The sequence below is a fragment of the Eutrigla gurnardus genome (assembly GCF_963514095.1).
Source record: "Eutrigla gurnardus genome assembly, chromosome: 1".
Classification (NCBI taxonomy): Eukaryota; Metazoa; Chordata; class Actinopteri; order Perciformes; family Triglidae; genus Eutrigla; species Eutrigla gurnardus.
Genome location: NC_139915.1, coordinates 6,614,985 through 6,641,510, shown reverse-complemented (window position 1 = coordinate 6,641,510; position 26,526 = coordinate 6,614,985). Strand labels below are relative to the sequence as shown.

General features: G+C 40.7%; 1 protein-coding gene across 2 annotated transcripts in view; it reads right to left on the bottom strand.

Moving 5' to 3' along the window:
• Positions 1–3,942: 3,942 nt before the first annotated feature.
• Positions 3,943–26,526, bottom strand: part of LOC311018125 (collagen and calcium-binding EGF domain-containing protein 1-like) — a 36,440-nt gene continuing 13,856 nt past the window's right edge. Inside the window, exons 2-12 of one of the 2 annotated variants that reach the window (XM_084016933.1) lie at positions 15,857–15,940; positions 12,616–12,729; positions 8,756–8,812; positions 7,551–7,685; positions 7,105–7,242; positions 6,724–6,857; positions 6,494–6,608; positions 6,018–6,157; positions 5,678–5,713; positions 5,196–5,231; positions 3,943–4,942 (exon numbers count right to left, since the gene is read on the bottom strand). In XM_084016933.1, the coding sequence (XP_083873059.1) occupies positions 4,754–4,942; positions 5,196–5,231; positions 5,678–5,713; positions 6,018–6,157; positions 6,494–6,608; positions 6,724–6,857; positions 7,105–7,210 (756 nt within the window). In that variant the 5' untranslated portion in view covers positions 7,211–7,242; positions 7,551–7,685; positions 8,756–8,812; positions 12,616–12,729; positions 15,857–15,940 and the 3' untranslated portion in view covers positions 3,943–4,753. The remainder of the gene's footprint in view (positions 4,943–5,195; positions 5,232–5,677; positions 5,714–6,017; positions 6,158–6,493; positions 6,609–6,723; positions 6,858–7,104; positions 7,243–7,550; positions 7,686–8,755; positions 8,813–12,615; positions 12,730–15,856; positions 15,941–26,526) is intronic. The other variant, XM_084016932.1, reaches the window with a different exon arrangement.

Sequence of the window (26,526 nt, the reverse complement as noted above, 5' to 3'; positions counted from 1 at the left end):
ACCGGGAACGTGGCAGTTCATGGCCGGCACCTCAGCCCCAGGCCACCAGGCCCACCTCACATTTTAAAATGTATTTTCCCCACCTTCAACAGCGGAAGGTAGGAAAATGAGACAGGTAAAAGCATGTTCCTAATTCCTGCATGTTGTTTTTTCTACTGCACTGTAATGAACAGAAGTCAATGATTGCCTGGAGTTTATTAAATCAATCCCAAACTATGTGGTATAAACGTTGCTTAAAATGTGCAAAAACATACGGTTCTTTGATACCAACGTGCCAACGTGATGATCGTCGTCTGAATAATGAATCATTTCTGAGTCTGACCCCTGACCCTCCACTGAAGACAGCCTCAAGAGAGGATTTACAAATAAGGATGAACTGAAGGGAATATTATAACAAGAGCATTAATTGACCTGAACAAACACATAAATACACAGTGCTTCCCTTAAACACAACCCCACCAACAGACACGCACACACACACACGCACACACACACACACACACACACACACACACACACACACACACACACACACACACACACACACACACACACACACACACACACACACACACACACACACACACACACACACACACACACACACACACACACACAGAGGCTCTGACAGTTTTAAGTGACATCCCTGTCGTGCATGAGGTGTATTTATGAATGGCCATAGTGTGCCAGTAGGGACATTCCTCTCATACTCGGAAACATCTGGCCAAATTTTATCAGATGTATCTTTATTCTCGTCTAAAGATGCCAGCAAATAGTTACACAACTTTCCTCAAAGTGCAACGTCGATGGAAGTTTGGCATCTCCAACAGCCTGGATGAAAGCAATTTGTTGTCATAGATGGTCACAGATATGATGAGTTTTAAAATATATATCATAAACAAAAGCTGTTAGGGAAAAACATATAAATCACTCAAGTTTATGAGCTGTCACTTATGAATTATGAAACAAATTGTAAAAGTCAGATAATTAAACGTTTGCCTTGTTTATTTTCTCTCTCCGCCTATTGATGATCTAATTGGGATGCAGGTGACAGATCTGTCCTTGCAGGTGGTATGTGAACTTTTTGCTCGGTGCACTCTGTTGACCTCGTCTCTGCTGTCCCCTACAGGCTGAGGGGAAAGCCTCCAGTTGCATGACAAGTGTTGAAGGAAATGAGATAATCTCTTTCACTCACTTTGCCTTTCTCTCACTGACCCGGTTCTTAAATTGTTTCATGTTGTTTTTCCTGATCCTGGTTGCCCTGGCAACGACTCCAGTGTGAGCAGTGACCGCACGGCAGGGGGCGGAGCTGTTAGGTGAGAAGCCTGTCAAGTAGCACGCACACATACACACACACACACACACACACACACACACACACACACACACACACACACACACACACACACACACACACACACACACACACACACACACACATGCACAAACACACATTTAGGTATAGAATAAGCATAAACCCACATTAGAAAGACACACACAATGTATGCATATGCAATATATGCATTTATCAAAGGTAAAGACACGCGCAGTCATGACACACATGCATGCACACACACACATGCATGCACACACACACATGCATGCACACACACACACACACACACACACACACACACACACACACACACACACACACACACACACACACACACACACACACACACACACACACACACACACACACACAGGAGCCCAGCAGAATTTACTGTGATCTGTTCGTCAGGATCAAAGCATCAAACAGCAAAAAAGGCCAGACAGGGTGAACTCTAGCACGACAGATGAATCACGCAGCGTGTTATCTTTCAGCCTTCTCTTTGGTGGTGGGTACGAGCCCAGACAGGCCCCCTCTAACAGCCTGTGGTCTATAATCATCCCTCCAGCTGTTTATACCAAGGCATTTGACCTCTAACCTCTGATACTTACACCTTTCATAATGACGCTCAGCCATGCCACAGTTCATCAGTGCCGAGGGAAGGATAATTCACTTATTTTATAAAACTATGGGGAACTATGATTGTTTTTTTATGGTAATTATGCATGTAATGTAATACTTTGGTTGTCTCACCTGGTTGGTATTCAGAGTGATACAGTAGTGAGACCCAACTTTCGGGGGTTTTATGTGCGACTTAGCACCCTCTGCAGGTGGAGCCGCTTCACTTCAGGTAGCTGAGTGCGGATCCAAATCTGATTTTGTAACAGGAATTGAGTCCCTGAAGGGATGGGGATTAATGGCTCAAATTATCTGGCTGCATGAAAGGATACCTGCAGGTCTCATCTCTCCCTCTGGGCCAATGGTGAAATTCCACTTCATGACAACATAAGAGCCCCAGAAACCATCAGTGAGCATGGTCTCAACCGTGCTCCCATGAGCATATAAACATATATAAACATGCAGCTCCTTGCAAACAACCACTGTAATCACTGTTTTATAGAAGTGTACTGCACTGCATTTCCAGCAGATCATTTAGGGCTAAAGCAGCATTCACATCACATCGTATAAACCCAAAATATGTGCAGTCAAACGGAAAAAATAAAATCACATCAGCCCCTTAGTTGTGTCGAGAAATTGGTGCCAAGATGACTGCAAAACATCTTTTAACTGTCCATGCGATGATACCGCTCTCCAAAGACTGTTCTTTGTTGAATAAGCTGGAGCTAAAGCTCCTCTGAAGGTTTTTGTAATGACAATATGTGAATTAGTTGCCTTATCTTTCGCTTTAAAGCCCAAAGACTGCATATGAGAAGACCTCAGTGGTTTGTGGATTGCTATTTTGAAGCCTTGAGTTAGAAATTTTAGATGTTGCCATCTTGGTTTTTCACAGTTAACTTCCATGAACTGAAAACACATTGGGAAAGGGGAAGAAATCAAATCCCTGATAACCCCAACTAACCGGCACATGTTGGTTTCATATTTAATGGACAGACATGAGATTGGCATCTTCTCATCTAACTCCAGGCAAGAGAGCAAATAATCACAATTTCCAAAATGTCGAATGGTTCCTTTAAAGCAACAGTGTGTAGCATTTAGGGTGATCTATTGGCAGAAATGTAATATTAATAAGGATGTTTTCTTTAGTGTGTAATCACCTGAATATACTGGCCCTAGACAGGGCCATTCACGCTTTCCTTGGTTGGTCACGGTGGTTCTCAAGTTTCAGTTGGTCGCAATCTGTAGCTTCTCCGCTGGATGTTGCCAAATCCTGCACACTGCACCTTTAATTAGTTTATGGCTCCTACGGTACGTCTTTATTTTGTTGGGGTTTTAGTCACCTTTGGTATCGCCAGAACATGTAATGTTTAGTACATCTCTGAAATTTAATGAAACATTAAATAAAAAATAAAAATTTTAATCTAGACAAATCTTTTTGAGCAGTGAGTAAGTTGGCAGCAGATTCACAGTAAATAAAACAACTTCCAGTTTCATGTCTCTTGTGAAAGTGTGAGAATATCTGCAACCCTCGTCACCCTCATCACCCTTGTCTTCTTCAAGCCATCGCTCTTATTAAGAATATGTTCACAGTCAATTTAGCGAATAGTCAATGATCAATAAAAGCTTTGACAGCATTTTGGGTGCAACTTAATCTCGCTACACAGCATGGAGACCCATTTGCACTAGAATAAAAAGTCTTTGTGAGCAAATAATAAACATAAATTGGCATATATGACATAATAATATTTAAAATATGTAATCTAGATATCATTTAGTATATATTTTTAGCATAATCAGATGTAACGCAGAGCCTTGACATCACGCCCGGGGGATAATGTAACTTTGCAATTGACCATGCTTGAAACTCCTTACTGTACTGATAGTGATATACTATTGCACTTTCTTCTGACAAATGTACTGATTGTAAGTCGCTTTGGATAAAATCGTCTGCTAAATGCCCTCAATGTAAATGTAATGGCAGCAAAGTAGCGTCAAATACAAACTTCATTTATGAATGTGCTGCATGAAATACAGGCGTGAACGGTCATTTCTTAATCACATGAGCTCCTCTAGTTAATAGTGCAAATAGGGCTTTAGATTACATCTAGATGGACATTTGCAGTACAATGTTATTTTGTTAATCAAACTTGAACTTGAGTTGTTTAATTCTACAATTTCATAAAAAATCCATGAGACATTACTGTTTTTGTCCAGCTGTACAGGATTTGGGGTTTGTAAAACTCTCATGAATTGGTTTCTGAAGATGCCTCATAGAGAGGAGCTGCAGAGCTCAGACTTGAGGGCTGGATACTGCAGGCAGGTGCAAGGGAGGCTCACAGTGCGGGTCCTGGATCTTTGTGCCAACGCCTTGCAGGCAAACTGTCAGTGGCTGCAGAGCTTCCATGGGGCAGACAGGAACAGGAAGAGATGTAGACGATAACGCTCTCCGTTTGAAGTGGTTCATCTCAGAGGCACAGCTCCGAGACTAAGACATAAAGGCATCTTTCTCACTCCACGTCCTGCACACACATCCCTCACACTCACACCGCAGCATGTATGAAAGGCAGCCAGTCCTCGCAGTGGTGAAGAGAGTCCAATTTCTGTGTCTTTAATCCGTGTTTCTCTCTGTTTTACTGTCTGTGGCAGAATGCAATCAGGGCTCCTTGCCCAGTTCATCCCAGCTGTGTGGTTTGGGATTATTTACATGTTGGCACTTTGACCACCAGCATCCGTTATCAAGAAAGAAACAAAGAGTCTAGTTTAGTGATTGTCTTGCTGTTACTGTGGGTGGGCTGTCAAAGGTCAGGTGCTGAGCAGGAGATCTCCTTGTCCGGAGCCCCACTCCACAAAATCCATCTCCCCGCTGGAATGAGGAGGACTGTCCAGAGAGGTGCCCCGCCGCTCCCCAAACACCTTCTCCTGCAGTTCCACTATATCATTGCGGATGTCGGCCATAATTAGCAGGAGGAAGTCGAAGGAGCCGGGTGGTCCCTGGGGACAGAGGAATTGATTAAGATGCCCTGCATGTCATTTTGAACTGTTTTGACAATCAGTCAACCGGTTTTCTTGTCGTTTTTTTTTTTTTGTGAGAACCATTTTCACAACTTCTCATTTACATTATAGAATGAGGTTGACACCTCGATCCTATTAGAGTTGGCATAGAAAAGAACTGTAGCATTTTATTTGGTTATATAGAGTCATATAGTAGCAATAAAGACTTAAATTTGAGTGTAAGTTGACTTACAGGTGGCCCTTCGGGACCTGCAGGTCCCCTCTCGCCCTGTAGATGACAAACAGCATTTTAACAGACATCTTTCAAAAGATCTGCAAACTGCACAGTCGCATATTGATTCAAGATACACTGTTCTATTTGATGAGTAACACATCGTGAGTCTTGAAAACCTTCCAATCGAATGTCAAGCAGGTTAAAGCTGTAATGATTAGTATTCAATGTCAATGTATATCAATAAGGAAGAGAGAAGGAAACCAGAAGCATGGCAGAGCTAGCTGTACAGAACTTCCTGTGGTTATGTTTTATTACTTGTTGGCCATTTTATTTCAGTCAGTCGCTGCTTTAGAGGACTCTGTTCACTCAGTGACAAGAGTCTCTGGTGGGGAGGGACTAGGATGCGAGGAGAGGAGGCGAGGAAAGCAAGTGAGATACGAACTGAGAAATGAGAAGAGGGGAATAATAAAGGGTAAAAAATAAAGATATTCAATAATGACCTTTAGTCCATCTCTTCCTGTTGCCCCAGTTGGTCCCTGTATGAATGATAAGACACGTGAGCTGATCAGGCATTCGTTACGGAGATGAATGGACACCCTTTAAGTTCCATTTATGAAGTTGTGACTGACGATGCCATCTTATGTCTATATGTATATGCGTTCTCATAATACCAGCGGCACCAAACCCCCATTCATATGACCCTTTGGATCCGTTAACACACTGAGGACGTGACCTTGTGGTTTTGAGAAGCTACGTTGATGTCCTGACGCTCCAGTGGGAAATAAACTGAAAAAGCGATGTCCTAACCCCTGCATTGTGGAATGTTTTTTTTTTCCTTACCACTGGCCCCCTGCGACCTCTTTTCATGTGCTTCAGGTCAGGCTCTGGGCCCATGGGTCCCATGTCTCCCCGTGGACCCCGAGGGCCAGGCGGGCCCCTGTCCCCTGAGTCCCCTCTCTTTCCGGGTTCTCCTGGGTGTCCTGTGGAGGGCAGATGGATACAGTGATAACGTGATAACATTCTTTCTCTCAGACAGGTCATCTAAAACCCTTGTTTTGCTTTTATTTTCACTGCTGTAACCTTAGGAACATGTTTTTTTCTTCATTCCTTTATTATTAAGTGTAGAACATTTACTTTTATTTATTTTTCAACACACTTTTTACATTTTTTCCACATTCTCTGTGTCCTCACACTCCCTTTTTGTTATTCTAACAACTATAATGCATGGCTGCATTAATCACAAACTCTCCTTGTGCACATATCTGGAGCCAGCAGTGGATTTAACTTGTCTTACATTACAGTTATATCTAGATTACCTGGGACCCCAGGAGCTCCTGGGGGGCCGGGTGGACCAGGAAGACAAGGGTTGTCAGGACTTTTTCCCACCCTCCCCAGTGATGGTTTATCACTTCTATTGGCCAGGTCAGGTACCTTAAAACACAAAAAAGAAAGACTGTGTAGGCTGACGTATTCTGATTTCAACTCAAACATCTATTTTCCGGTCTCCTATGCTGAACATGTTGACTCATTGTAAGTGTAATGTTACCTGGTTGGGTGACAGTGTGCTGCCCAGCATTAGTTTTAGCTGCAGCAGACTGCTCTGCATGTTTATAAAATCCTGACAGGTGAACGAGCAGGTACCAGCACTCATCAGGGTCTCTGACTTCCCGGAAGAACTCACTGCAAGACAAAAGATGTGCTTAAAGTTTTTCCTAGCACACGTACATCAAACCTCTAATATTCCTGTTGCACACTGTACTATTTGACCAACAGACTGAAATCACACTAAGACAATAAAAGTTCACTTCCTTTAAAGAGGGTAACAAAGTAAAACAATTACTGTCCAAACACTGGAACATCCATCATCGGCATCCTACTGGATGAATAATCAATGAACGCATACACTAGTAGAGACATATAGACTCACAGTTGTGTACAGGGATGCAGGAGCGTTGGTCCGGTGCGAGTATGTATCCACTGCGACAGCGACACAGGAAGCTGCCCACTGTGTTCACACACTCATGGTCACACATGCTGCTGCCCGGGTGCTCACACTCATCAATGTCTGTACGTGTGTGTGTTTGTGTGTGTGTGTGTGTGTGTGTGTGTGTGTGTGTGTGTGTGTGTGTGTGTGTGTGTGTGAAGGGAGACAAACAGATAAATAACATTATTATAAAGAAAATACAAATTCTAATGAAAGTTCACACAGGAGGAGGGCGCTGTTTATCCAGTTTAAAAAACATGTATGATTAAAGCAGGGAGTTTGAGGAACTTTTTAAATATGCATGTGGATCAATGTATGATGAAGTGGGTATGAAAAACCCAATTACAGTCCAAATATTGAACAGAGAGATATGAGAAGTGTGTATTGACCCAGACAGTAGGGAGATTTGTGGTGGCGGTGTCTCTCTCGGTCGAAGCGATAGCCGGGGTAACATGTGCAGACGACTCGTCCAAAGTTATCAGTGCACTGCTGCTCGCATGGCGACGCCGCACACACATCCACACCTGCAGAGAGCCAGGAGGCAGAGAGTTAGCTGAGAAAGTTATTTAAGGTCACTGCAATCACCAGGAGGGCTATTAGTCCTTATCACCAAGACTAAAGCCTCTGGCTGGACTGCAAACTACTTTAAGAGACTCACAATGACCACAAAGACATACATAATGACTTCAAAGAGATACAAAACAACTACAAAGAGACACAAAATCCACAAATAAATACATAATGACTAGAAAGAAATACATAATGACTAGAAAGAGAGACAAAACAACTACAAAGGGGTTTAAATAACCACAGAAGACATACTTCCATCAGACCAAAACAATTACAACAAGGTGACACAAAACAACTATCAAAAACAGACAAAAAAGACACACATCTTAAGGCATCTTAACAACAACAACAACAACCATAAACTCTGTGTGTTGCTCCTGTGGGAGAGGTGTTGGGGCCTTTTGCATGTCTGTTCCCAGGGGCCCATTGTCTCAGAATCAGCACATGCTTGTATACACAATTATGTGAATATTCAGGCCCATCCATCCCTTAAGGCTGTTGTGTTCATGGAGGAACAGTGCCCTCTAGTGGTCGATGTGACTCACTGTTATTCTTTGGATGCATCCTACAGTCTTTATTGTGTATTTGACGCTGCCGACACTAAACCCGTTTGTCAATACTGCACAATATTTTTCCTGGTCGTGATTCCTGAGTTCTACTTGAACAATTTACAGATTATTTAAATGAACCACCACATGAAAACGTTGGCAGTCCTCTGTGCCAAACCTGTGGTCAGTTTCTTCTCTGGATGCCTGTTATATTCGTTTGTTCCAGTGCCCTACAACATGCAAGTTATCTGACACGGCTCCTTGAACCTAATTGCTCCGAAAGTCGACAACAGTGTGTGCATTCTGTGGACTTCTTTGGAGGACCACATTGACAAATGTGGTCTCCAGGCTGTGTTTTGTGCAGCCTGCTATCTGGAAACTGCTGTAGTGGATAAATGATATCAGATTTGGAGCATGCGAATCAGATGTGAGCGTTCATGAGCCAGACATAGAGGAGTATAATGTGTATGGTTTACCTACTTTCAGGTATGCACTGGCCCATCACAAACCTGAAACCGTCACAGCATTTCCTCCTGAGAAACAAGACAAAATGTAATCAGATGTTTGTGTTTCGATCACCATTCTCACATCAGCGGTGCCAGCCCATCTGCTTATCGTCAAGGAATTGTTTGACATTTTGGGAAATATTTATTTACTCTCTTGCCAAGAGATAGATGAGGAGATGAATGCCACTCTCGGGTTTGTGTGGCATGTGATGCTACAGACCTCAACCACTTAGCTTAGCATAAAGACTGGACATGTGGAAACATCTAGCATGGCTCTTTCCAAAGGTAAATAAAAATCCATCAATGCCAGCACAAATTAATTTGAATGTCATATCTTGTTAGCTTGATTTGTAGAAAGAAATGTAAAAACCAGCAGAGAAGCAGGTTGATTGGTTTGGATCCAAATATTGACATTTAAGTGCAAAAACACAAGAATTAGTATTCTGTTATACATGTGCAAAGCAGCTGCCCTCTACTGTTGAAACCAAATATTGCAATTTAATTTTGCTATTGGGCTGATCTGGAGCCAGCTTTCATCACCAAGCATTACCAATGAGCCCCTTTTAAGTTTTGTGTTCTATAAAGTAAAGTAAAATTCAGAGAGAGTATCTTTAAGAGAGAGAAATACTATACTGTACCACCCTGACATTATTTAACTTCTTCATTAAATGTTTACATGTGTGTGTGGTCTGCACACTCCTTTCCTGTTTTGAGGTCACGTTGTCTTTTGCGTGTATCTTCAATTCCTGTTTTGTTTAGTTAACTCTTGTGTCATCTCATCCTAGATCTTCGTTGCCCTCGCTGCCTGCCTGTGTGCCGAACCTTGACAGCTGTTTATTCAAACCATGAGTCCGATGTGCCTGATATGGTCCCATATTAGATGGTAAATCAATGATAAAATGGATTTAAAACAACATATTACATAACTAACAACTCATGCTTAGTGGTGCTGAGTGTTCAGATGTTTGGGGATTGACGCAGCATGTGCATTTTGTTGTGAACACGAGGAGACACTTTAAAGATCAGTCTGATAAAGCTACTCAAGTGTGTCAAAATACGCTCAGCAAAGTAGCACCAAACATCTCACATGTCGGGGTGTATTGCCAAACATATGGGGAGACGTCCACAAAATACATAAAGGAAGCTTCCATCAGGTTGCCCATTGTCGCCTTTACTTTTTGCTATGGTGATTGAACCATTGGTGGCAAGTGTCAGAGATAATACAAGCATTCAAGGTTTAAGGATTAAAAACTATGAACATAAAATTTCTTTATATGCAGATGACATTCTCTTATACATTACAGATCCAGAGAAATCAATAATACATTTACAAAATACGATTCAACAATTTGGAAGCTACTCTGGATATAAGATAAATTTTACTAAATCTAGTGCTGTTCTCTTACACATGCCGCCAACAGAAAAAATCCTTTCATCTTGTAGTTTTCAGTGGACATCAGAAAGCTTTAAATATTTGGGTATAAGTATTACTCCGAATTTACATAACCTCTTCAAAGAAAATTACACCCCCCTTGTACACAGGGTTAAATCAGACTTGTTAAAATGGTCCTCCTTACCTCTTTCATTATTAGGACGTATAAATGTTATCAGAATGAACGTTCTCCCAAGATTCAATTTTCTTTTTCAGATGTTACCATGCTTCTTGGCTGCGGATTTTTTTAAACCATTAAATCGTTGTATTTCAAAATTCATTTGGAATAATAAGAAACCTAGGATTAGTTTAATGACTCTAATGAAGCCGGAACCTATGGGAGGTCTCGGTCTCCCTAATCTGCAATATTACTTTTGGGCAGCCCAGTTAAGGAACATGGCATCATGGATATTGGAGAGACAAGAATCTCTGTGGGTCCAGATGGAAACAGAGTCGCTTAAACCTTTACCTCTGGTTTCTCTTTTGTTTATAAATAATTTTGAAAAGATAGATGAACTGGACAAATGTTTTTAATACTCTGTTAACATGGAAAGCTTGTAGGAAAAAATATGGTATCACTTATTGTACTTCTGTGGACTCACCTATTTACCAAAATCCAGATCTGAACATTCAAACAAAGATCAACATAAGAGAATGGACAAACTCCGGTTTAATACAATTTAAAGACCTATTTAATCTGAATAGGCAATTAAAATCATTTGCTGATTTAAGAAAGGAATACAACATTTCTAATAAAGATTTTTTTAAATATTTACAAATCCGGAGTCTTGTTCATTCACTTATTAAAGCAGACAAACTGCGGTTTGTATTATTTGAGATAGAAGATATATTAATGTCCTCTGAAACAATAAAAGGGAAAATAAGTGAATTTTACAACATTCTCTCAAGAGGAGGTAAGTCATCTTTCCAGATTATAAAGAAGTCATGGGAAAAGGACTTAGAGATAGTCTTTGAAGAAAACACCTGGTTAAATATCTGTGAAAGAATACACTTTCCATTCACTAGCAACAAAATTAAGGAATCTAATTTTAAATTCATTCATAAACTATACCTAACACCAACAAAAATGCATAAAATCTCCAAGACTATCTCAGCAAAATGTCCCAGATGTAAAAGAACGGATGGGACATTTATACATATGTTTTGGGAGTGTGACCTTCTACAAAATTTTTGGAAATCAATTCACTCCTTTACACAATCTGTTTTGAAAATAAAATTTGATTTAAGTCCCAGTTTGTATTTGTTAAATGATCCATTGCATCCTCAGTTAGATACGAAAAAATGCAGGATATTAATTATGATAACATACTTTGCGAAGAAATGCATACTCTTATTTTGGAAAGATGATTTCCCTCCAACTCTTAAGATTTTTACAAATCAGATTTCAGCTTTTTTACCCTTAGAAAAATTAACTTTGGAAAAACATAAATGTGGTTATATTTTTCAAGAATTTTGGTTTCCATTACTTTTAGGTTTGGAGGAATTTTCTAAAGGGGACATATGATTGGTTGAGCCCTGAATTGGTGCCCTATAGAGCAGGGCAGACCTTAATATTAAATATATGTATCTCTGTAAAATATATGCGTATGTTTGACTATGTGGATGTACATATGTGTTGCGAGCACGTTTGTGTATGTTGGTGCAGGTAAGCACATATAGGTGTAAATACCCACTAATGTCAGTGAAGACAGATTGCTGCTTTTCCACTTATTTTTTTTAATTCTTTTATTTGATTTAGATATTTGTTTATTTTTTGGTTTGTTTTTGTTTGTTTGTTCTGTTTGTATTTTGTTTTCTTGTCTATCCTATATAGCTATATATACATGGGCTAAACAAAAAAAAGAAGAAAGAAAGAAATTGTACGAGTCACCCCATCATCGATATTGTTTCAGGATGGATATTTTTGTTGTTGTATCCTTTTTGTTAATTTATTGGAAATAAAAAAAAAATATATATATAAAAAAAAAAAAAAAAAACCTGGAAGAAGGTGCTGTCCTTTCACTCTGTAATCAATAACAAGCTGCTTTCTGAGACAAGGAAGGCATGTATTGAGTATCGGAGCTGTCATGACCTTAATTGATTTAGATTAAGTGCAAAGAGGAGAAAAGGTGCTGCTTGTGTGACAGTAGTACAGATTTAAGATGACATGGTTGTATCCCGCAGTCTTTTTGTTTTGTCTGAACTAGTATTCAGTACACGATCATTAACTGGGGAAAGACAAACTGTAACACATAATTCTATATACCTGTACTTAACTGTACATGATGAAGTACATTAAAAAGAGTTTAAACCATCAACTCTTGGCTCATTTCCTGAACATTAATGGTGGGGCCAGAAAGCAGCGTTGAGCCATATTGCGAGCCACCTGCCTACTTACCCTGGTGGCTCCGATGATGGTCAGTAAATCTCCTTTACAGAAAGGCAGGTCCTGTTCGTTGGCAGTCTGGAAGTTGTACTTGGCTACACACTCTGTGCCAGTCGACCATGGTGCCTACGTCACATAAGACAGAGAGAAACCAACATTAATGACAGCGGAGTTGAACTGAGATGTAACATAGCATGACAGCGTCAAAAAGAGAGGGAACAAGGCACTGAGGGCGGACTTAGAAATACTCAAATGGGCCGGTGTTTTTACATGATATGCCACGATCGTTTATAAATAACTGGTTTGTGGCGTAAAACCGCAATGGTGTCTCCTTTTGCAGAAGCATCCCGGCTTTGCGGAACCAGAGACGCCATGACGTGTTACACACTGAGGTCATTGCTGCTCAGAGGAGGAACGCTTGTGAGAACCTATTCCGTTTCAGTACCTTTTACAATAACGACTGTGAGGAGTGATACTCCTGTAACGAAAAGGCAGTGTAAAAGGGGCTTTAATGTTATTTCAGTCATTAACGCCACAGCCTCACAGCAAGGTGGTGCTGGGTTTGAATCTTTCTTTATGGAGTTGTTCTTCTAGTGTTACTGCAAAGCACACCATTCCATATCCGTTGAATGTGTTCATCCTGTGCAGTTAGCTACAAAAACAGAGTAAAACGACCACAAACAAAGTAAGTAATGACACTAAAATTACTTGTAACAGCCGTTCACATTGCAGGTCTAAATGGATATTCACATAACAAGAGGCAACCAACTAACACTATAAACATCAGCATGCATTTTCAATACAGAGTGCTGAAATCTCAGGGATGTGATGTTGCACACATCCCTGGCAATGATCTATCGTATGCATGCTAACACCACCCACTTCACAGATTCATATATCCCAAGGTGGTTGTGTGAATCTTGGCAAAAATGTTGAGAAGACAAAAGCAGAGAGCAGGAACTACAGACGCAATGAAGTTGAGGAGAAAAAAAAAGCATCCTGATTATTTTACATCGCCGAAGAACCCACTTAGTACCAATAAAAATGCAGATGCTGCACTCTGTCTTAGGATCCTTTTAAAGTTATGAGGGGGAAATGTGTAAATAATGAACATTTCTGGATGAATGAAATACATTTTATTTGATCATTTACAATTCAAAGCTTGCAGTAATTAAAAGTATTTCCGCTCAGCGTCTCACCAGCTGGCTAAAGCTCCCACATCAACTTTTAAGTGTTGCGTTGTAATTTTGGACTCCTCCCTACTGCTGACCTGTCCAAGGTAACCGACTGCCATTTGTCCTATGGTTGCTGGGACAGCCTTCAATTTCTCTCCCACAACAGAATATGAAATGAAAAAAATTAAACATATGCTACGCACAACTATGCATTTTAAAAACCAAAATAATCAGTTCCATTTTTGAGCAGCCACTGCCTGATCCCTGGCTCATATGAAAAGAAGTCATAATACCACAGCCGCTGCCTCATAATTTGATTTACTGAATACGTCTTGAATGGCCACCTGTGCTCATTGCCAGTCACTGTGAATAATGTAAATGTGGCAGCTACACGCCTCAAATACAAATGGAAATGACAGCTAGGATAAGGATGCTGTGTGCATTCAGTTTGCCCCGTTAGATCAGAACAGTGGGTGTGATGAAAAACACGCCACAATAGAGTGAATGAGATGAAATGAGAAAGCCGGAGCACAAAGCAGCAGGTGTGAGTGAGCGGCTGTAAAGCTGAATGTGTCTGATGCAGTCTCAGTCAGTGGTGCGTAATGAGTGAGGACCGCTGGTGACGACTCTGACTGACGGGTATGTGGATACAGAATAACCCCTATTCTCCCCCTGTTGACTTCCATGTGGTCATGTGGTTCCTTTACACAAAGCCACTGGGAAAGATAACCATCGGCTGCATTTAACCTGATGTTGCATTCACACATTTTAGATTTTAGAAGCAGGCTTCTCTTTTATTTCCTTTTTATTTATCCAGTTTTTATGACTGAAAACGTTAAAATGGCATATTCCTGTAACCGTCATCCTCCTGCAGAGTCAAATATATTGCAAGTCAACTGTATATATCATTACTTGACATCCAAATCCATCTACTGAGTGAACCTACAAGATTTTTCTCCACCGGATGTAGTGGGTGCACAGCACTTGCTGAATCTTTGACCTTATGGTCAAAAGATTGGTAAGATTACCAGTAGGTCACACTGCTGCCCATCAAAACAGTCTAGGCCAAAAGAATGTTTTGACGTCTTGACCTACAGAAAATCCACTGAATAGCTCTGGAAAAACACTCACAAACTTAAGCCACAACCCACACAGAATCCATAATGCATGTTGCTACGAACCAGAGTTTTCTGTCAAATAGGCTGAATTATCTGACATTATTATTGATTGTGGCATTTCCACATGAATCATTAGTTGCAATTAACATTCACGATCAAAAAAAGACAGAAACAAAAGCATGATAACAAAAAAATCTATGAAAGTAGCACAGCCTGCCTGAAAATATTGAATTCATCATTTTATGTGATTAAACAAACACAAGATTATAACAGATTCAAAGTGTTTAGTTCCATCGCCTTGATCTTCTTAAATCCCCCCAAGAAATGTAGGCCTTTAAAGATCTTTGCCTGACTGTGGTGGAGCAATTCTGTGTGACGGATTAAAGACAACCTGGATCAATAAAGGACATGAGAAGGCAGGATGCAGGAGAGAAAGTAATCCCACTTTGAAGCGAGCACTTGTGAAGCATTAGCTCAAACCACTGCCACTGTCGGGTAATATGAAACCACTAAAACTGACCCAACACTTTGATGGATGTGTGTTCACCAGCTATGTGGGCTAATAATATATAAATTATATATCATGTGAATATATATATTTATTTATTATTATTATATATTATTGATTTATTATTATTATTATTTATTAATATTATTATTATTATATTATTATTTATTATTAATATTTATATATTTATTTTCTTATAGACCTAGTCATTTATATATATATATATATATATATATATATATATATATATATATATATATATATATATATATATATATATATATTATATAAAATGTATTTATTGTCATGGGCAATAATCAGTTGTTGCATATACGTCCATAGTTTACCTTTGAACAACTGACTTCCTTGTTAATGGACTTTTACATGAAATGTAGAGGTTGTAGTGTTTAAAAACTGTGGAGGAAAAAAAGAAGAAGTAATGCTTCACTTACATGCATCCCAGACATGATGAAGGGAATTGGGCAGCAGGTGTCCTCAGGCAGGTAGCGGTCACTGTTCAGCTAGTACCATCAGAGCTGTTACAAAAAGAAAAGCAAAGCTTTAGAAATATATCCAACAATGTGTGTATTTCAAGGGCTCATAACGAAGATGATCACAGTCCACATTTTAACATCTTGACACGTTGCACGCAGTGTTAACACGGACAGGTGCATGTCCACAGCACACAAGTCAAGTGAAGCAGAACTAAAAAACCCCATCCTGCTTACCAGGCAAGCAGGACAACTATTTCAAATCACTGGTCTTTTATATTACATATTATTCTCTTATAGTTGCACTGTGTGGAATAACTGGTGAATAGAAAAGCTGTAGATTTATGTATGATGATATTGATTTGGATTTACCGACATTGTTAATAGACTAATGATTACATCACATATGTGACCCAGGACCATCGGTGCAACTTACAGCATGGTAAGCTGTGAGGGTGTGCTTCCCTTCTGTGCTAAGGCTGTAGACGACACAGCCAAAAGATGGGGAAATAGTGGAATAGTTAGCAATACGCTCTGGCTTTCACATACATACAGACCAAATAAAGTCTCTGTCCTTTTTAATCCAAGAAGAATCAATGTACAGATCTCCATCAACAAATAATTCTAATGCACTAACATATTTAAACTGAAAAAATGCATTTCTTGCATTTACACAAATGTCCACATATAATATTCAATGTCAGAGCAAATTTTTGAATTCCTATTCCTCGGACAAATAAAGTTAGCTGCAGCAAAATGATACATCGCTAGCTGACAGGTGGCTTTCTAACTCTTTAATCTGATCCACGCTTTTTAGCAATATTCTACAGAATTTGAAATCCATGGAAGTGAGTTGAGGGCAGCTCTCAGGTGTGAGCCAAGTCTAAGTCTTTGTCTTTCAGCCAAACTGAATCCAGTCTTTTAAAGAGGTGTTCTTGGTACAGTTACAAAAGTGAGGGAGAGGAAGAAGGGGGAAAAGAGGGAGAGACAACCTATAAATACAAATTGTTAGAGATGAGAGAATGTACAAACTGCCAATGTGTCTCGATCAGCATCTAAAAGTGTCCTCGTCTGGTTGGGCATGTGTGGCTGGAAGTGGGTAAAAGAATGTATAGAGTGCTGGTTTGTGTCTGCCCGGGTGTGTTTCTAAAGAATGCCATTTTCATGCCTGTTTCTTGTGTGCTTAAAAACCTTACATCTCTTAACTGCGACCCAGAAAAGGTTTCTCATTTCATTAATTGTCAAAGACGGCGGTAAATCAGCGGCACCAAAATAAATATTACAACGGTTCAAAGGTAGCTGAATATCCCCAAAGAATCTCACTTCCGATCAGCCAAGAGAACAGGAAGTTGAAATGTGGAGGGAGGTGAGTGGGAAGGAGGAAGTAGCCGACGCATATTTTCCAGTGCTTTGTATGAGTTAGGGAGGAGCCGTAGTAGGAGTCCACTGTGAGTATGGGTCCTCGGGTCACTGCCTTCCTTTAGGCCGACGACAGTTACTCTTCACGGAGTCACGTCGCATAAAATTCTCTTTTTAATAAGGGCCCCTGGTTTTCATCATGATTAAGTCGCTTTCATGTAAAGTACCATTTTGCCACCGAGTAAGCCAGTTGTTTTCCACTTACAAAGCTACCGTGTCATTTCAGAGCCATGAAAAAGATGCATCTCCTTCAGAGGGCCTGGCTCCTGGCTAGCATGCTCCCTGAGAGCATCTATGGCGCGGCTTCACAGCGCTGCCATATCCTGTGTTGAAACAGGAAACAGCCTAATTGCAGACCACTGCAGATCTGTACGCAAACTGACAGAGCCAAATATATCCAAGGCCAGGCTGCTCTGCTACACCCAGAGGGCACCCGTTTCTTTCCTTTTGCCATTCTTTACGTTTGGAGCAGCGCTGCTGGAACGGAGCAGCGCCTCGCCAACCCACAGCCACGCTAGCGAGCCAATAGACGAGAGACAAGTGAGTGCTATTCTTATCTTTCTCCAGCGCTGAGGAATGCCTGCGAGCTATTCAAGCTTCAGCATCAGGATGCTCTCCTTAAGTTAGTCAAGTGGTACTCAGTGAAGGCTGTGAGTGAAAAGAGGACTTCAATTCAATATATTTTGGCAGACTTGCAATGGTGTACACTTTGGTGCCAATACTTGAGAATTTCTCAGAAGAATTTGGCTCCAACACCCATACTGGAAAAAAAATGCAATTACCGTCTGTGTTTGATGCTCAGAAAGAAGGTGTTGTTTCTCCACCAGGTGTTATGCTACTGTACGGTGCAAATGAGTTAAGCCCAACAATGGCAGTGCACCAAAAGAAGCAAGGTGTTGCGTGTATTGGGACGTGTTGCTAGAGTTACCGGTTAAAATAGGAACCAGGAAGTCCAGCCTGAAGGTTGTCCGATTCCAAGACACTGCACAGCAGTTTGTATTCCTTGAAACAGACTCTGAAAAAGGTATTACCATAGCGGTGTCTTGCTCGTATGCCTTGATGCCTGCCATATAAACAATAGAATTAACATTGGTGCATGGTATTTTACACACCGTGTGAGGCATTAATTGGATTGACTTGGATTGAATACCAAGTGTGGCTGAGCTGGCATCAACCGCTTTGTGTGACTGCCCTGCGTTCTCTCGCCCAAATTAATCAGGAGGCTTGCATTTTTTGATGCTCTGCTATTGTTCGTCTTAACACGGCCTGGGACTTTGTATTCAAACCAATGACTAGTGCTTGACACAAACCTACCAGATGTGTCACACAGAGTGGTAATCACTTGCCTCCTAGTTACCGCTCACTGTGCAACAGGTGTTGCCAAATCAGATGTCAGGCAAGGAACTGCCATTCCCGTCGCTGATTCTTCGCTCGTGTTGGATCTAATTGTCAGAACTTTTTCGTCACGCAGAGACAGACTCGTTCAGCGAGCTATTAATGGTCGGGTAGAGGGGCGGCATATTTTCACATCCAACATGAATGATGTTCAAGTTCTTCCAATGAAGTCTGGTGGCTTTGAGGGGAGCATATTAATTGCATGTTTTCTAAAATTTGTGTTTTGAATCTGTGTATATCCGTGTTTTGAGGAACGCATAATCAATATTCCTGCCGAAAAGGGTAATGTGATGAATTAAAAAAACATATCAATTTTTTGTGCACTTGCTACAGTGTTCCACTGTGTACTCTGTGAATGCTAGGAAGGAGTCCTGCCCAGCCTCTGAAGAAGAAACCCCCTACTGTGATGTCAGAGCAGCCTTTTTTAACAACTTCCCAGAGTGCAGTGCTGCCTTTTCTTTCGCTGTGCCAGATGACAGTAATATTATCACTGTGCCATTTTCATTATGTCTTGTTTTGTGTTACTTAAACTGCCTTTGTGCTCCGCGTCTACTGCGACAGCCTTCTTCACTGGAAGTGCTTTGACGAATCTAGATGAAAGTGATAGAGTGACTGTGGGGTCTTGTTGCTCATCTACTATCATCTCGTTTCACCACATTAATATTTCACTGCGCTCTGCCTCCAAGACAAATTCCTGCATATTCATTATACTTTTGAGAATAAAGCAATGTTTTGTTTTTTGTTTTCCGTGCTACAACAACACACAGAACCCCGGAGCTACGCTGCTGTGTTCAACTCAAAGCCTCCTATGGCAGGTGGTGTCTTTGCTCTAAGCCGCCTAGGCCTTGTTAAAGACTCCTCAAAGGTGTTGGAAAACAAATCATCTCTCAATCCAAAGGTGTCTCTTCCACCTCGTTGAAGTGGCGGCAGAAGAAAAAGATTACTGATACACTCACATATGATGGAGAATGCTGCTGAAACGAACAAGGATTTAAAAAGAACTAAAATAAGGTTTGAATGATAGAAAACCAAACAGCAACTTTGAAAAGATATGCTGTAGTTTGTGGTGTGCTTGTCAAATTGTTGCTTTTGTGGCAGAGGTTGATCACACATTCTCTTTGTGCAATTTACTTCTCTTCACTTTATGTAGGAGTTATTTAATTAGATGTAATTTTACTATTTAAAGCAAGCCACAGACACAAAAGCTGCTCTGACACTGAATGAAAGATTGACTCGACTCAGTGACAGACGAAGATGATAATAGCACATAATAATTAACATTTCTTTAACACTTAGATGACACGAAGCTCGTCTACATGTAAAAGCTTAAATGACCGTCTTTCAAATGAACAAATCAGTCTTCCAGTTCCAAGCGAAGGCAGCAGAGTTGTCTCTTGATGGACTAATGAGTCTTCCATCTCCATTTTTCTGGTAGAAAAGCAAGCTATTGTTTTAAAACGTTGGACATTTATTCCAGCTCTTAATAGCCGACACTCATCCAAAGAATCACAATGCTGTTTGTATTGGACACCTACCATGTGTTAGCAACTGGAGACTGTTTTGCTGATTGTTCCTCTGTCAGCATTTCCTGGATAAATAAAGCTTGAACAGAAGTCAGAGAGTGCCGGTGTTTAACTGTGACTGCTTGTGTCAGTTTCCAAAACTATAGTGGCAAAGCCAGGGGTTATGTAAACCACAAGTCTGGTCCAAGCAGGCCCAAGTCCATCCACAGATTACCGTCCTGCTCGCACAGCATCTAGTGGAGGTTATAAACGTCTACTTTGACTTTGGGTGACAATTTAGCTGGTCTCAGACATATGACTGTTGAAATCAGGATGTCTTTAATCGTGCGGAGGGGAAATTCCAATTTTCTGAGTCAGCGTTAAACAACAGCTGCCATCACACTCAACAAAAGGACAGTCTGAAATCAATTAAGCACTAAACAACATTCCCATCGAATTCCAAGTCTGGTTCGTCAGGTAACACCACACAAGAGCTCTGTGTGCTGCAGAAAAGAGCACTTATACACGCCACATGAATGTGATTTAAGTACCACTCAATCTGACCATGAGTCATGTCACATAAGGGTTTGATTTGAAGATGTAAACTATGTTAAGCCAACTTCAGGGACAGATAAACACGGTCACTATATGAAGATTTCATGTCATGATTATCCTGGCCAAAATCATTTCTGATATTATCAATATAATAATCATAATCATTGATAATCATCAAAATGTGCAACACTCTTAAAATGGCACCTAAACATTAGGGGTGTAACGGTACATGTATTTGTATTGAACCGTTTCGGTACGGGGTGCTCGGTTCGGAACGGAGGCGTACCGAACGAGTTTCCATACGGACATATTAAGTAGAGGACCGCATTTGTGGAGCGTGCTGCAGCCGCACATGCGCAGTTGCGCACACCGCGACACAATAAACAGCAGTAGTAGCGGACGTCATGGCTAATGCCGCTAGCGTTGGCAACAAGCCAGAGTTGGAGGACCCTCCCGCGACATTAAGGTCTCCCGTTTGGGAACACTTCGGCAAAGCGGTTTGCCGACATTGTTCATGTGAGGTCGGGTATATTTCTGGCAACACGTCAAACCTGTTGACGCATTTGAAACGGCACCACCCCCACGTGAACATCGCTACAACGGGGAGAAAGACGAGCGTAGCGTTAAGGCGGGTCCACACCGCACCGACTGCCCGACTCGCGTCGGTAAATGAAGTCGGGCTACTTAATATGGCCGACTCGAATGGCGGATTACACATTTGAATCGGCTGAAATGAACGCCGACGTGGGCCGATTCGAGCGACCACACCAAGGAGACTCATGTCACGGACGCCGACTCTCTCAAAGACGCCGATTTTCGGTCCGGTGTGGACCCGCCTTTAGTGCAAACACAGCTCCCCACCGCATTTAAACAGCCTCTCCCTGCCCTGTTCAATTTTGCACATCAGATGGAGAAAAGATTTGTTTTTAAAAAAACAGTCTGAGCCTTATTCATGTTATTTAATCTGAGCAACAACTTGAAACTATTTAGTGTTGCAACTGTTCAATTTTGCACATCAGATGGAGATTTTTTTTTAAAGAAACAGTCTGTTATTTTTATTTATTTTTATTTTTTAAATAAATATTTTAAATACTTGTATTTATATTTTTGAGCAGCATTCTAGCTCCAGTGCATGTTCCTACTGTTAAAAGCACAAAAGTAATAAACAACTAGCACATTTATATTTTGCATTTTGTTTTCTTACTGTACCGAAAATGAACCGAACCGTGACCTCAAAACCGAGGTACGTACCGAACCGAGATTTTTGTGTACCGTTACACCCCTACTAAACATACTGGTATCACTTTCCATCTTGTTAAGATTGAAATATTCTTTTTCCGTTACAGATGAGGCAAACATCTGTTTTTCTTTACTTTTTAGTGAAAACCAAAAGAATCTTAATTATCATAAATCATAAGGTCTCCCTGAATTAATAAAGAATAAATAAATAATAAATTTTTCATATCCTTTATTTTTTAAATAAGGCTCTATTTACCTCTCCATCATGATAGCAATTTAAGTTATTTAAGACTGAACATTGGCCATTCAGCTGTCAACCTGTGTTCAGAGTTTTATTTACAGTATGTCATTTATCCCATCAACAATGTCTTATCTCTTAAAAAGTACAGTGCAGATATGGCTATCCAACACTCAGTAAAGCCAGCACAGCTTGTACACTAGAGCAGCAGCAAAAGAACCGTGGAGGGGCATTTACGTGACCTACTGACTATGCAAATACACAGTACAAGCTCATAAAACGGTGCTGGAGGCTCTGCAGAGTGGACAGCATGGACCTGTCAAGTGTCAACAACGGATGACTTGTGGCTGCATCACATTTCCCAATATGTAAAGGACTTGACAGCAGGCCTGTTTGCAACACATATGAAGCCAAACAGGTGCTGTCCAGTCAGTGAACAAATATGAAGCCGCTGGTTGGCAAATATGCAAATATAGACATGTGTACAAAAGTGAGGTAATAGCCTTCATTGTAGTGCCTGTCCCCATTTTTTAATATCCAACACATTTTGCATTTACTGGTCACACTATCAGTTTTATATTACAGACAGACATCTGTACTGGTGTCTATTTTTGACAGAACTAGAGCGGTCCCAAAAGATTATTTTAATGATTAATCTAGTGATTTTTGTGAACAAATCTAATATTTTTTTTCCAATTCACAGAATTATGTATTTTTTCAGTTATCGATTATTTCACATTACTTGATTAATGTAAGTTTTTACACAATATGGATATCAAAAAATGTCTGGTTAACATTTCAATATTTAAACATTTCTTTACCATTGCACTTGGCACAAACTAATGAGACCAACAACTGCTTTGTGCAATGTACTGTTATGAACCTCAAATAAAACAGGTACATATTAAAGAGGGAGACATCACAACAGAGCCCTGCGATAGAATGGCGTCCTGTCCAGGTGAACCCTGCCTTCCTCCAATGTCAGCTGGGATCGACTTAACTTAACACGAGTCGGTAAAAATAGATGTTTTCTGAAAGTGCTAACAGAGAAACTAAACCTCAGACCACAGAGTTTCAGTCAGGCCTGAGAGCGGAAAACGTCTTTGCTGCTCAGACATGGTGAGTTTCTCACAGAGAGACTACGCGAGATTGTGCACAGAAGAACTGCCATGCCATGACCTCCATCCTGGAAAAGAGTTGAAAGTCATTCAGATTCCTAGTTCCTGGGAAAGGTGTTGCCCCGACTGAAATGCAGCCTCAGAAATGTGTTCTCCGGAAGCCACTGAGATATTGTATTCCACTTCAAAAGTGGGTTTATTGTCCTTAGCAAAGATGCACAACTGATGTAGAGTCTGTATTTGGTCCCTGTTAAGTGCAAAGATGTCGAAAGATAACAAGATTTCTTCACCAGGCTGATATAAGGTCAAACAGTGTTCTTTAAAAAAAACTAAAAACAAAGTTGCATTTAAAAGAAATATACATTCAAATACCCCAAAATCTATAGGTAGGCAGGGCACTAAATTCTATATTCATAGATAACGTGCACGCAGTGCCAGGAAGCAGGAACTATTTTACCACAAGTCAGACCACTAATCAACCATTACAAACCAATAAAGATTAAAAATGTAGTTTTAAAGTTTGGCCTTGATCACAGCAAGATGCGTTGCAACAGGCGATGCTGCTTTAAAAACACCCCTTGGAAAAATCGGGCAAAACAGCTGGAGTGGGGGTGCGTGTGCAGCGAGGCGATCAATTGTGGATTCAAGCAGATGTGGAGCTCATGCTGTTGCTCTGCTGTTGGATGAGGAGGACGGGGAAAAACTCATAAAATGTTCTGTTTTTGTTCACGACATACTGAAAAATAATTGTAATTAGCCTGTACCTGTGACATTGATGAGCGTCGTTGAAAGTTCACAATATTTAAGTTTGATGTTCATTTAAAAATGCAAGAAAATCTTCTATCGAGAGACAAGTGGACGCCAGGCCCGACCTACCATATAGGAGAACAACGATTTTGCGAACGCTGTATTTCTAGCGAAGCATCTTGGTGTGATTGGCCCATTTTAAAAGCTCAGACACCTCGAGTATGGATGGATCAGGGAAGAAAGTAACGTTGGGTGAGTATTCTGGTACAAACAGGTGCATGGAAGAGCTGCAAGAGATGGTGAATAATAAAAGGAGGAGATCACGGAGCAAAAGGAAGCTGAGAGAGACCGTGGCTTACTCAATAATTACGACTGTGCCTGCCACTACCATCTGCCACATGAAACATTTCAAGCCATATTCACCTTTTCTTTTTTTTTTTGCTGCGGTGCCGTTTTCACTGTCCCACAGAAACTCTTTTCCCTGGCTGCTCTTTGGCTCAGCAGCAACAGAAGGAAAGCCGAACGCAGGGTTGAGGCTGTTATTTGACTTGAAAAAAGCTGCCCAACACAACCACAGACTTCTAGCATCAACGAGCAGCTGCACAAGAGGGATTAGATATAGGTGCCTTGCTCAAGGGTATCACACGGTTAATCTAAATTAAGAGAGGAATGAGATCTGTGGGCTATTTTTGGAAAGAAAATATCCAAAATACACATTTATGATGTGTATTTTACAGATTCACCAGATGGCTCAGAGATTTAAACCAGATCACCATAGTGGCTTTACTCCCATAAGTGTTGAATGATACATGACTCTGTCCTGCTCCTTCTAACAAACAGTGATAAAACATGACAGCTTGAGTCAGTCTGAATGCATTAAGGCACCTCATTTGTCATCAACGCCCGAACAGAACCCGAAATACCAACAAAGAAGACAAAAAAAGGACATCCTTTCTTTGCATTTAATCAAAGGAGTCATGCTATTGTCTCATCCACAGCCGTCGCCCCCCATTTTTATCCAACCAAGTGAAAAATGGAGCAGCGTGACAAAGAAACCTCTCCCACCACAGGCAGACAGACAGGTGGGCAGACAGGCAGCCCTCCTGCCTGCTTCTGTGACGTAACAAGTGACAAGCTCGGGCTCACCGCTGATGACAGATTGCAAAAGCAGGGAGGCAGGAAGTGGAAGAAAGAAAGGAAGAGGGAGAGCGACTCCACCCCCCTCCCCTCTCCAGCTCTGGGAGGCCGCTGGACTGGAGAAAGCAGAAGGGAGGAAGGGTAGTGGTGTCGGCTTATTGTTTGAGCTCTGTGTGCAGCGGTTCCAGTGTTAGCACACACTCAACCAGGCCTGGCTATTTATATCTTCTCAATAACCATGCAGGCAGAGGCAGGCTGCAGTCGTTTCCATCATTGCATACATTATGGAGGCATTAAAGAGGCTGCCTGCTGTGAGTGCGCAGGCTTGTACTACTTTTCTTTCAGGATTTACCAATTTATATTTGGATCATGTTGGGTCTTTTAAAGAAGCACACATGTACAGAAGTTAAGAATCATTCAATCAGCTAAAAAAAAAAAATATTAAATACAGGAAGGGGTAGTCGAGCAATTGAGCATCACAAGAAAGAAAAAAAAATTGCCCTTCTATGTTCTAGCACTTTGATCATAGCACTGTTGTACTAAAGGTATCCTTGATGAACAGCAACCACTTTACTCAGACGAGGACCTTACACTTGTTTCTATTTTTCACTCTTACTTTATTGGCAATGATATGTTGTAGTTTCTTTCTTTTGACAAATGTACTTATTGTAAGTAGCTTTGGACAAAAGCGTCTACTAAATGCCCTAAATGTAAATGTAATTAAATATGATGTCTTTAAGTACAAAGTAGGGGTCAAGCTCCAATAACACTGGACCCTACATGTCCCATAATGCAACTCAATAGCATCTCTCGTGATAATGACATCATCAGGTTCATTTTCTCAGACTTAAGGCTACCTGAAGAGCCCCAGAAGGCATTAATACTTTCACAGTCTGAGTAGAACATTCAACATAGATTTCAAGTTTCTTTCGAAAAACTGCTGATAACCAAAACATGATATCTCAACTCAGGTATGAATGATCCAAATAGAAGCAGATATTATTATATTATGTTGCCTGACAAATCAAGTAGGTTTCAGTTTAATGGAGGGCCTCTTTCTCTGTTAACCATAAGCGAATTAAGCTAATGCTAACATCTTACTACAGTCAAAAAACTGCTGATAACCAAAACATGATATCTCAACTCAGGTATGAATGATCCAAATAGAAGCAGATTTTATTATATTGGAGGGTCTCTTTCTCTCTTAACTATAAGCGAATTAAGCTAATGCTAACATCTTACTACGGAAAAAACTGCAATTTTCACTGCAACAAACAAAGT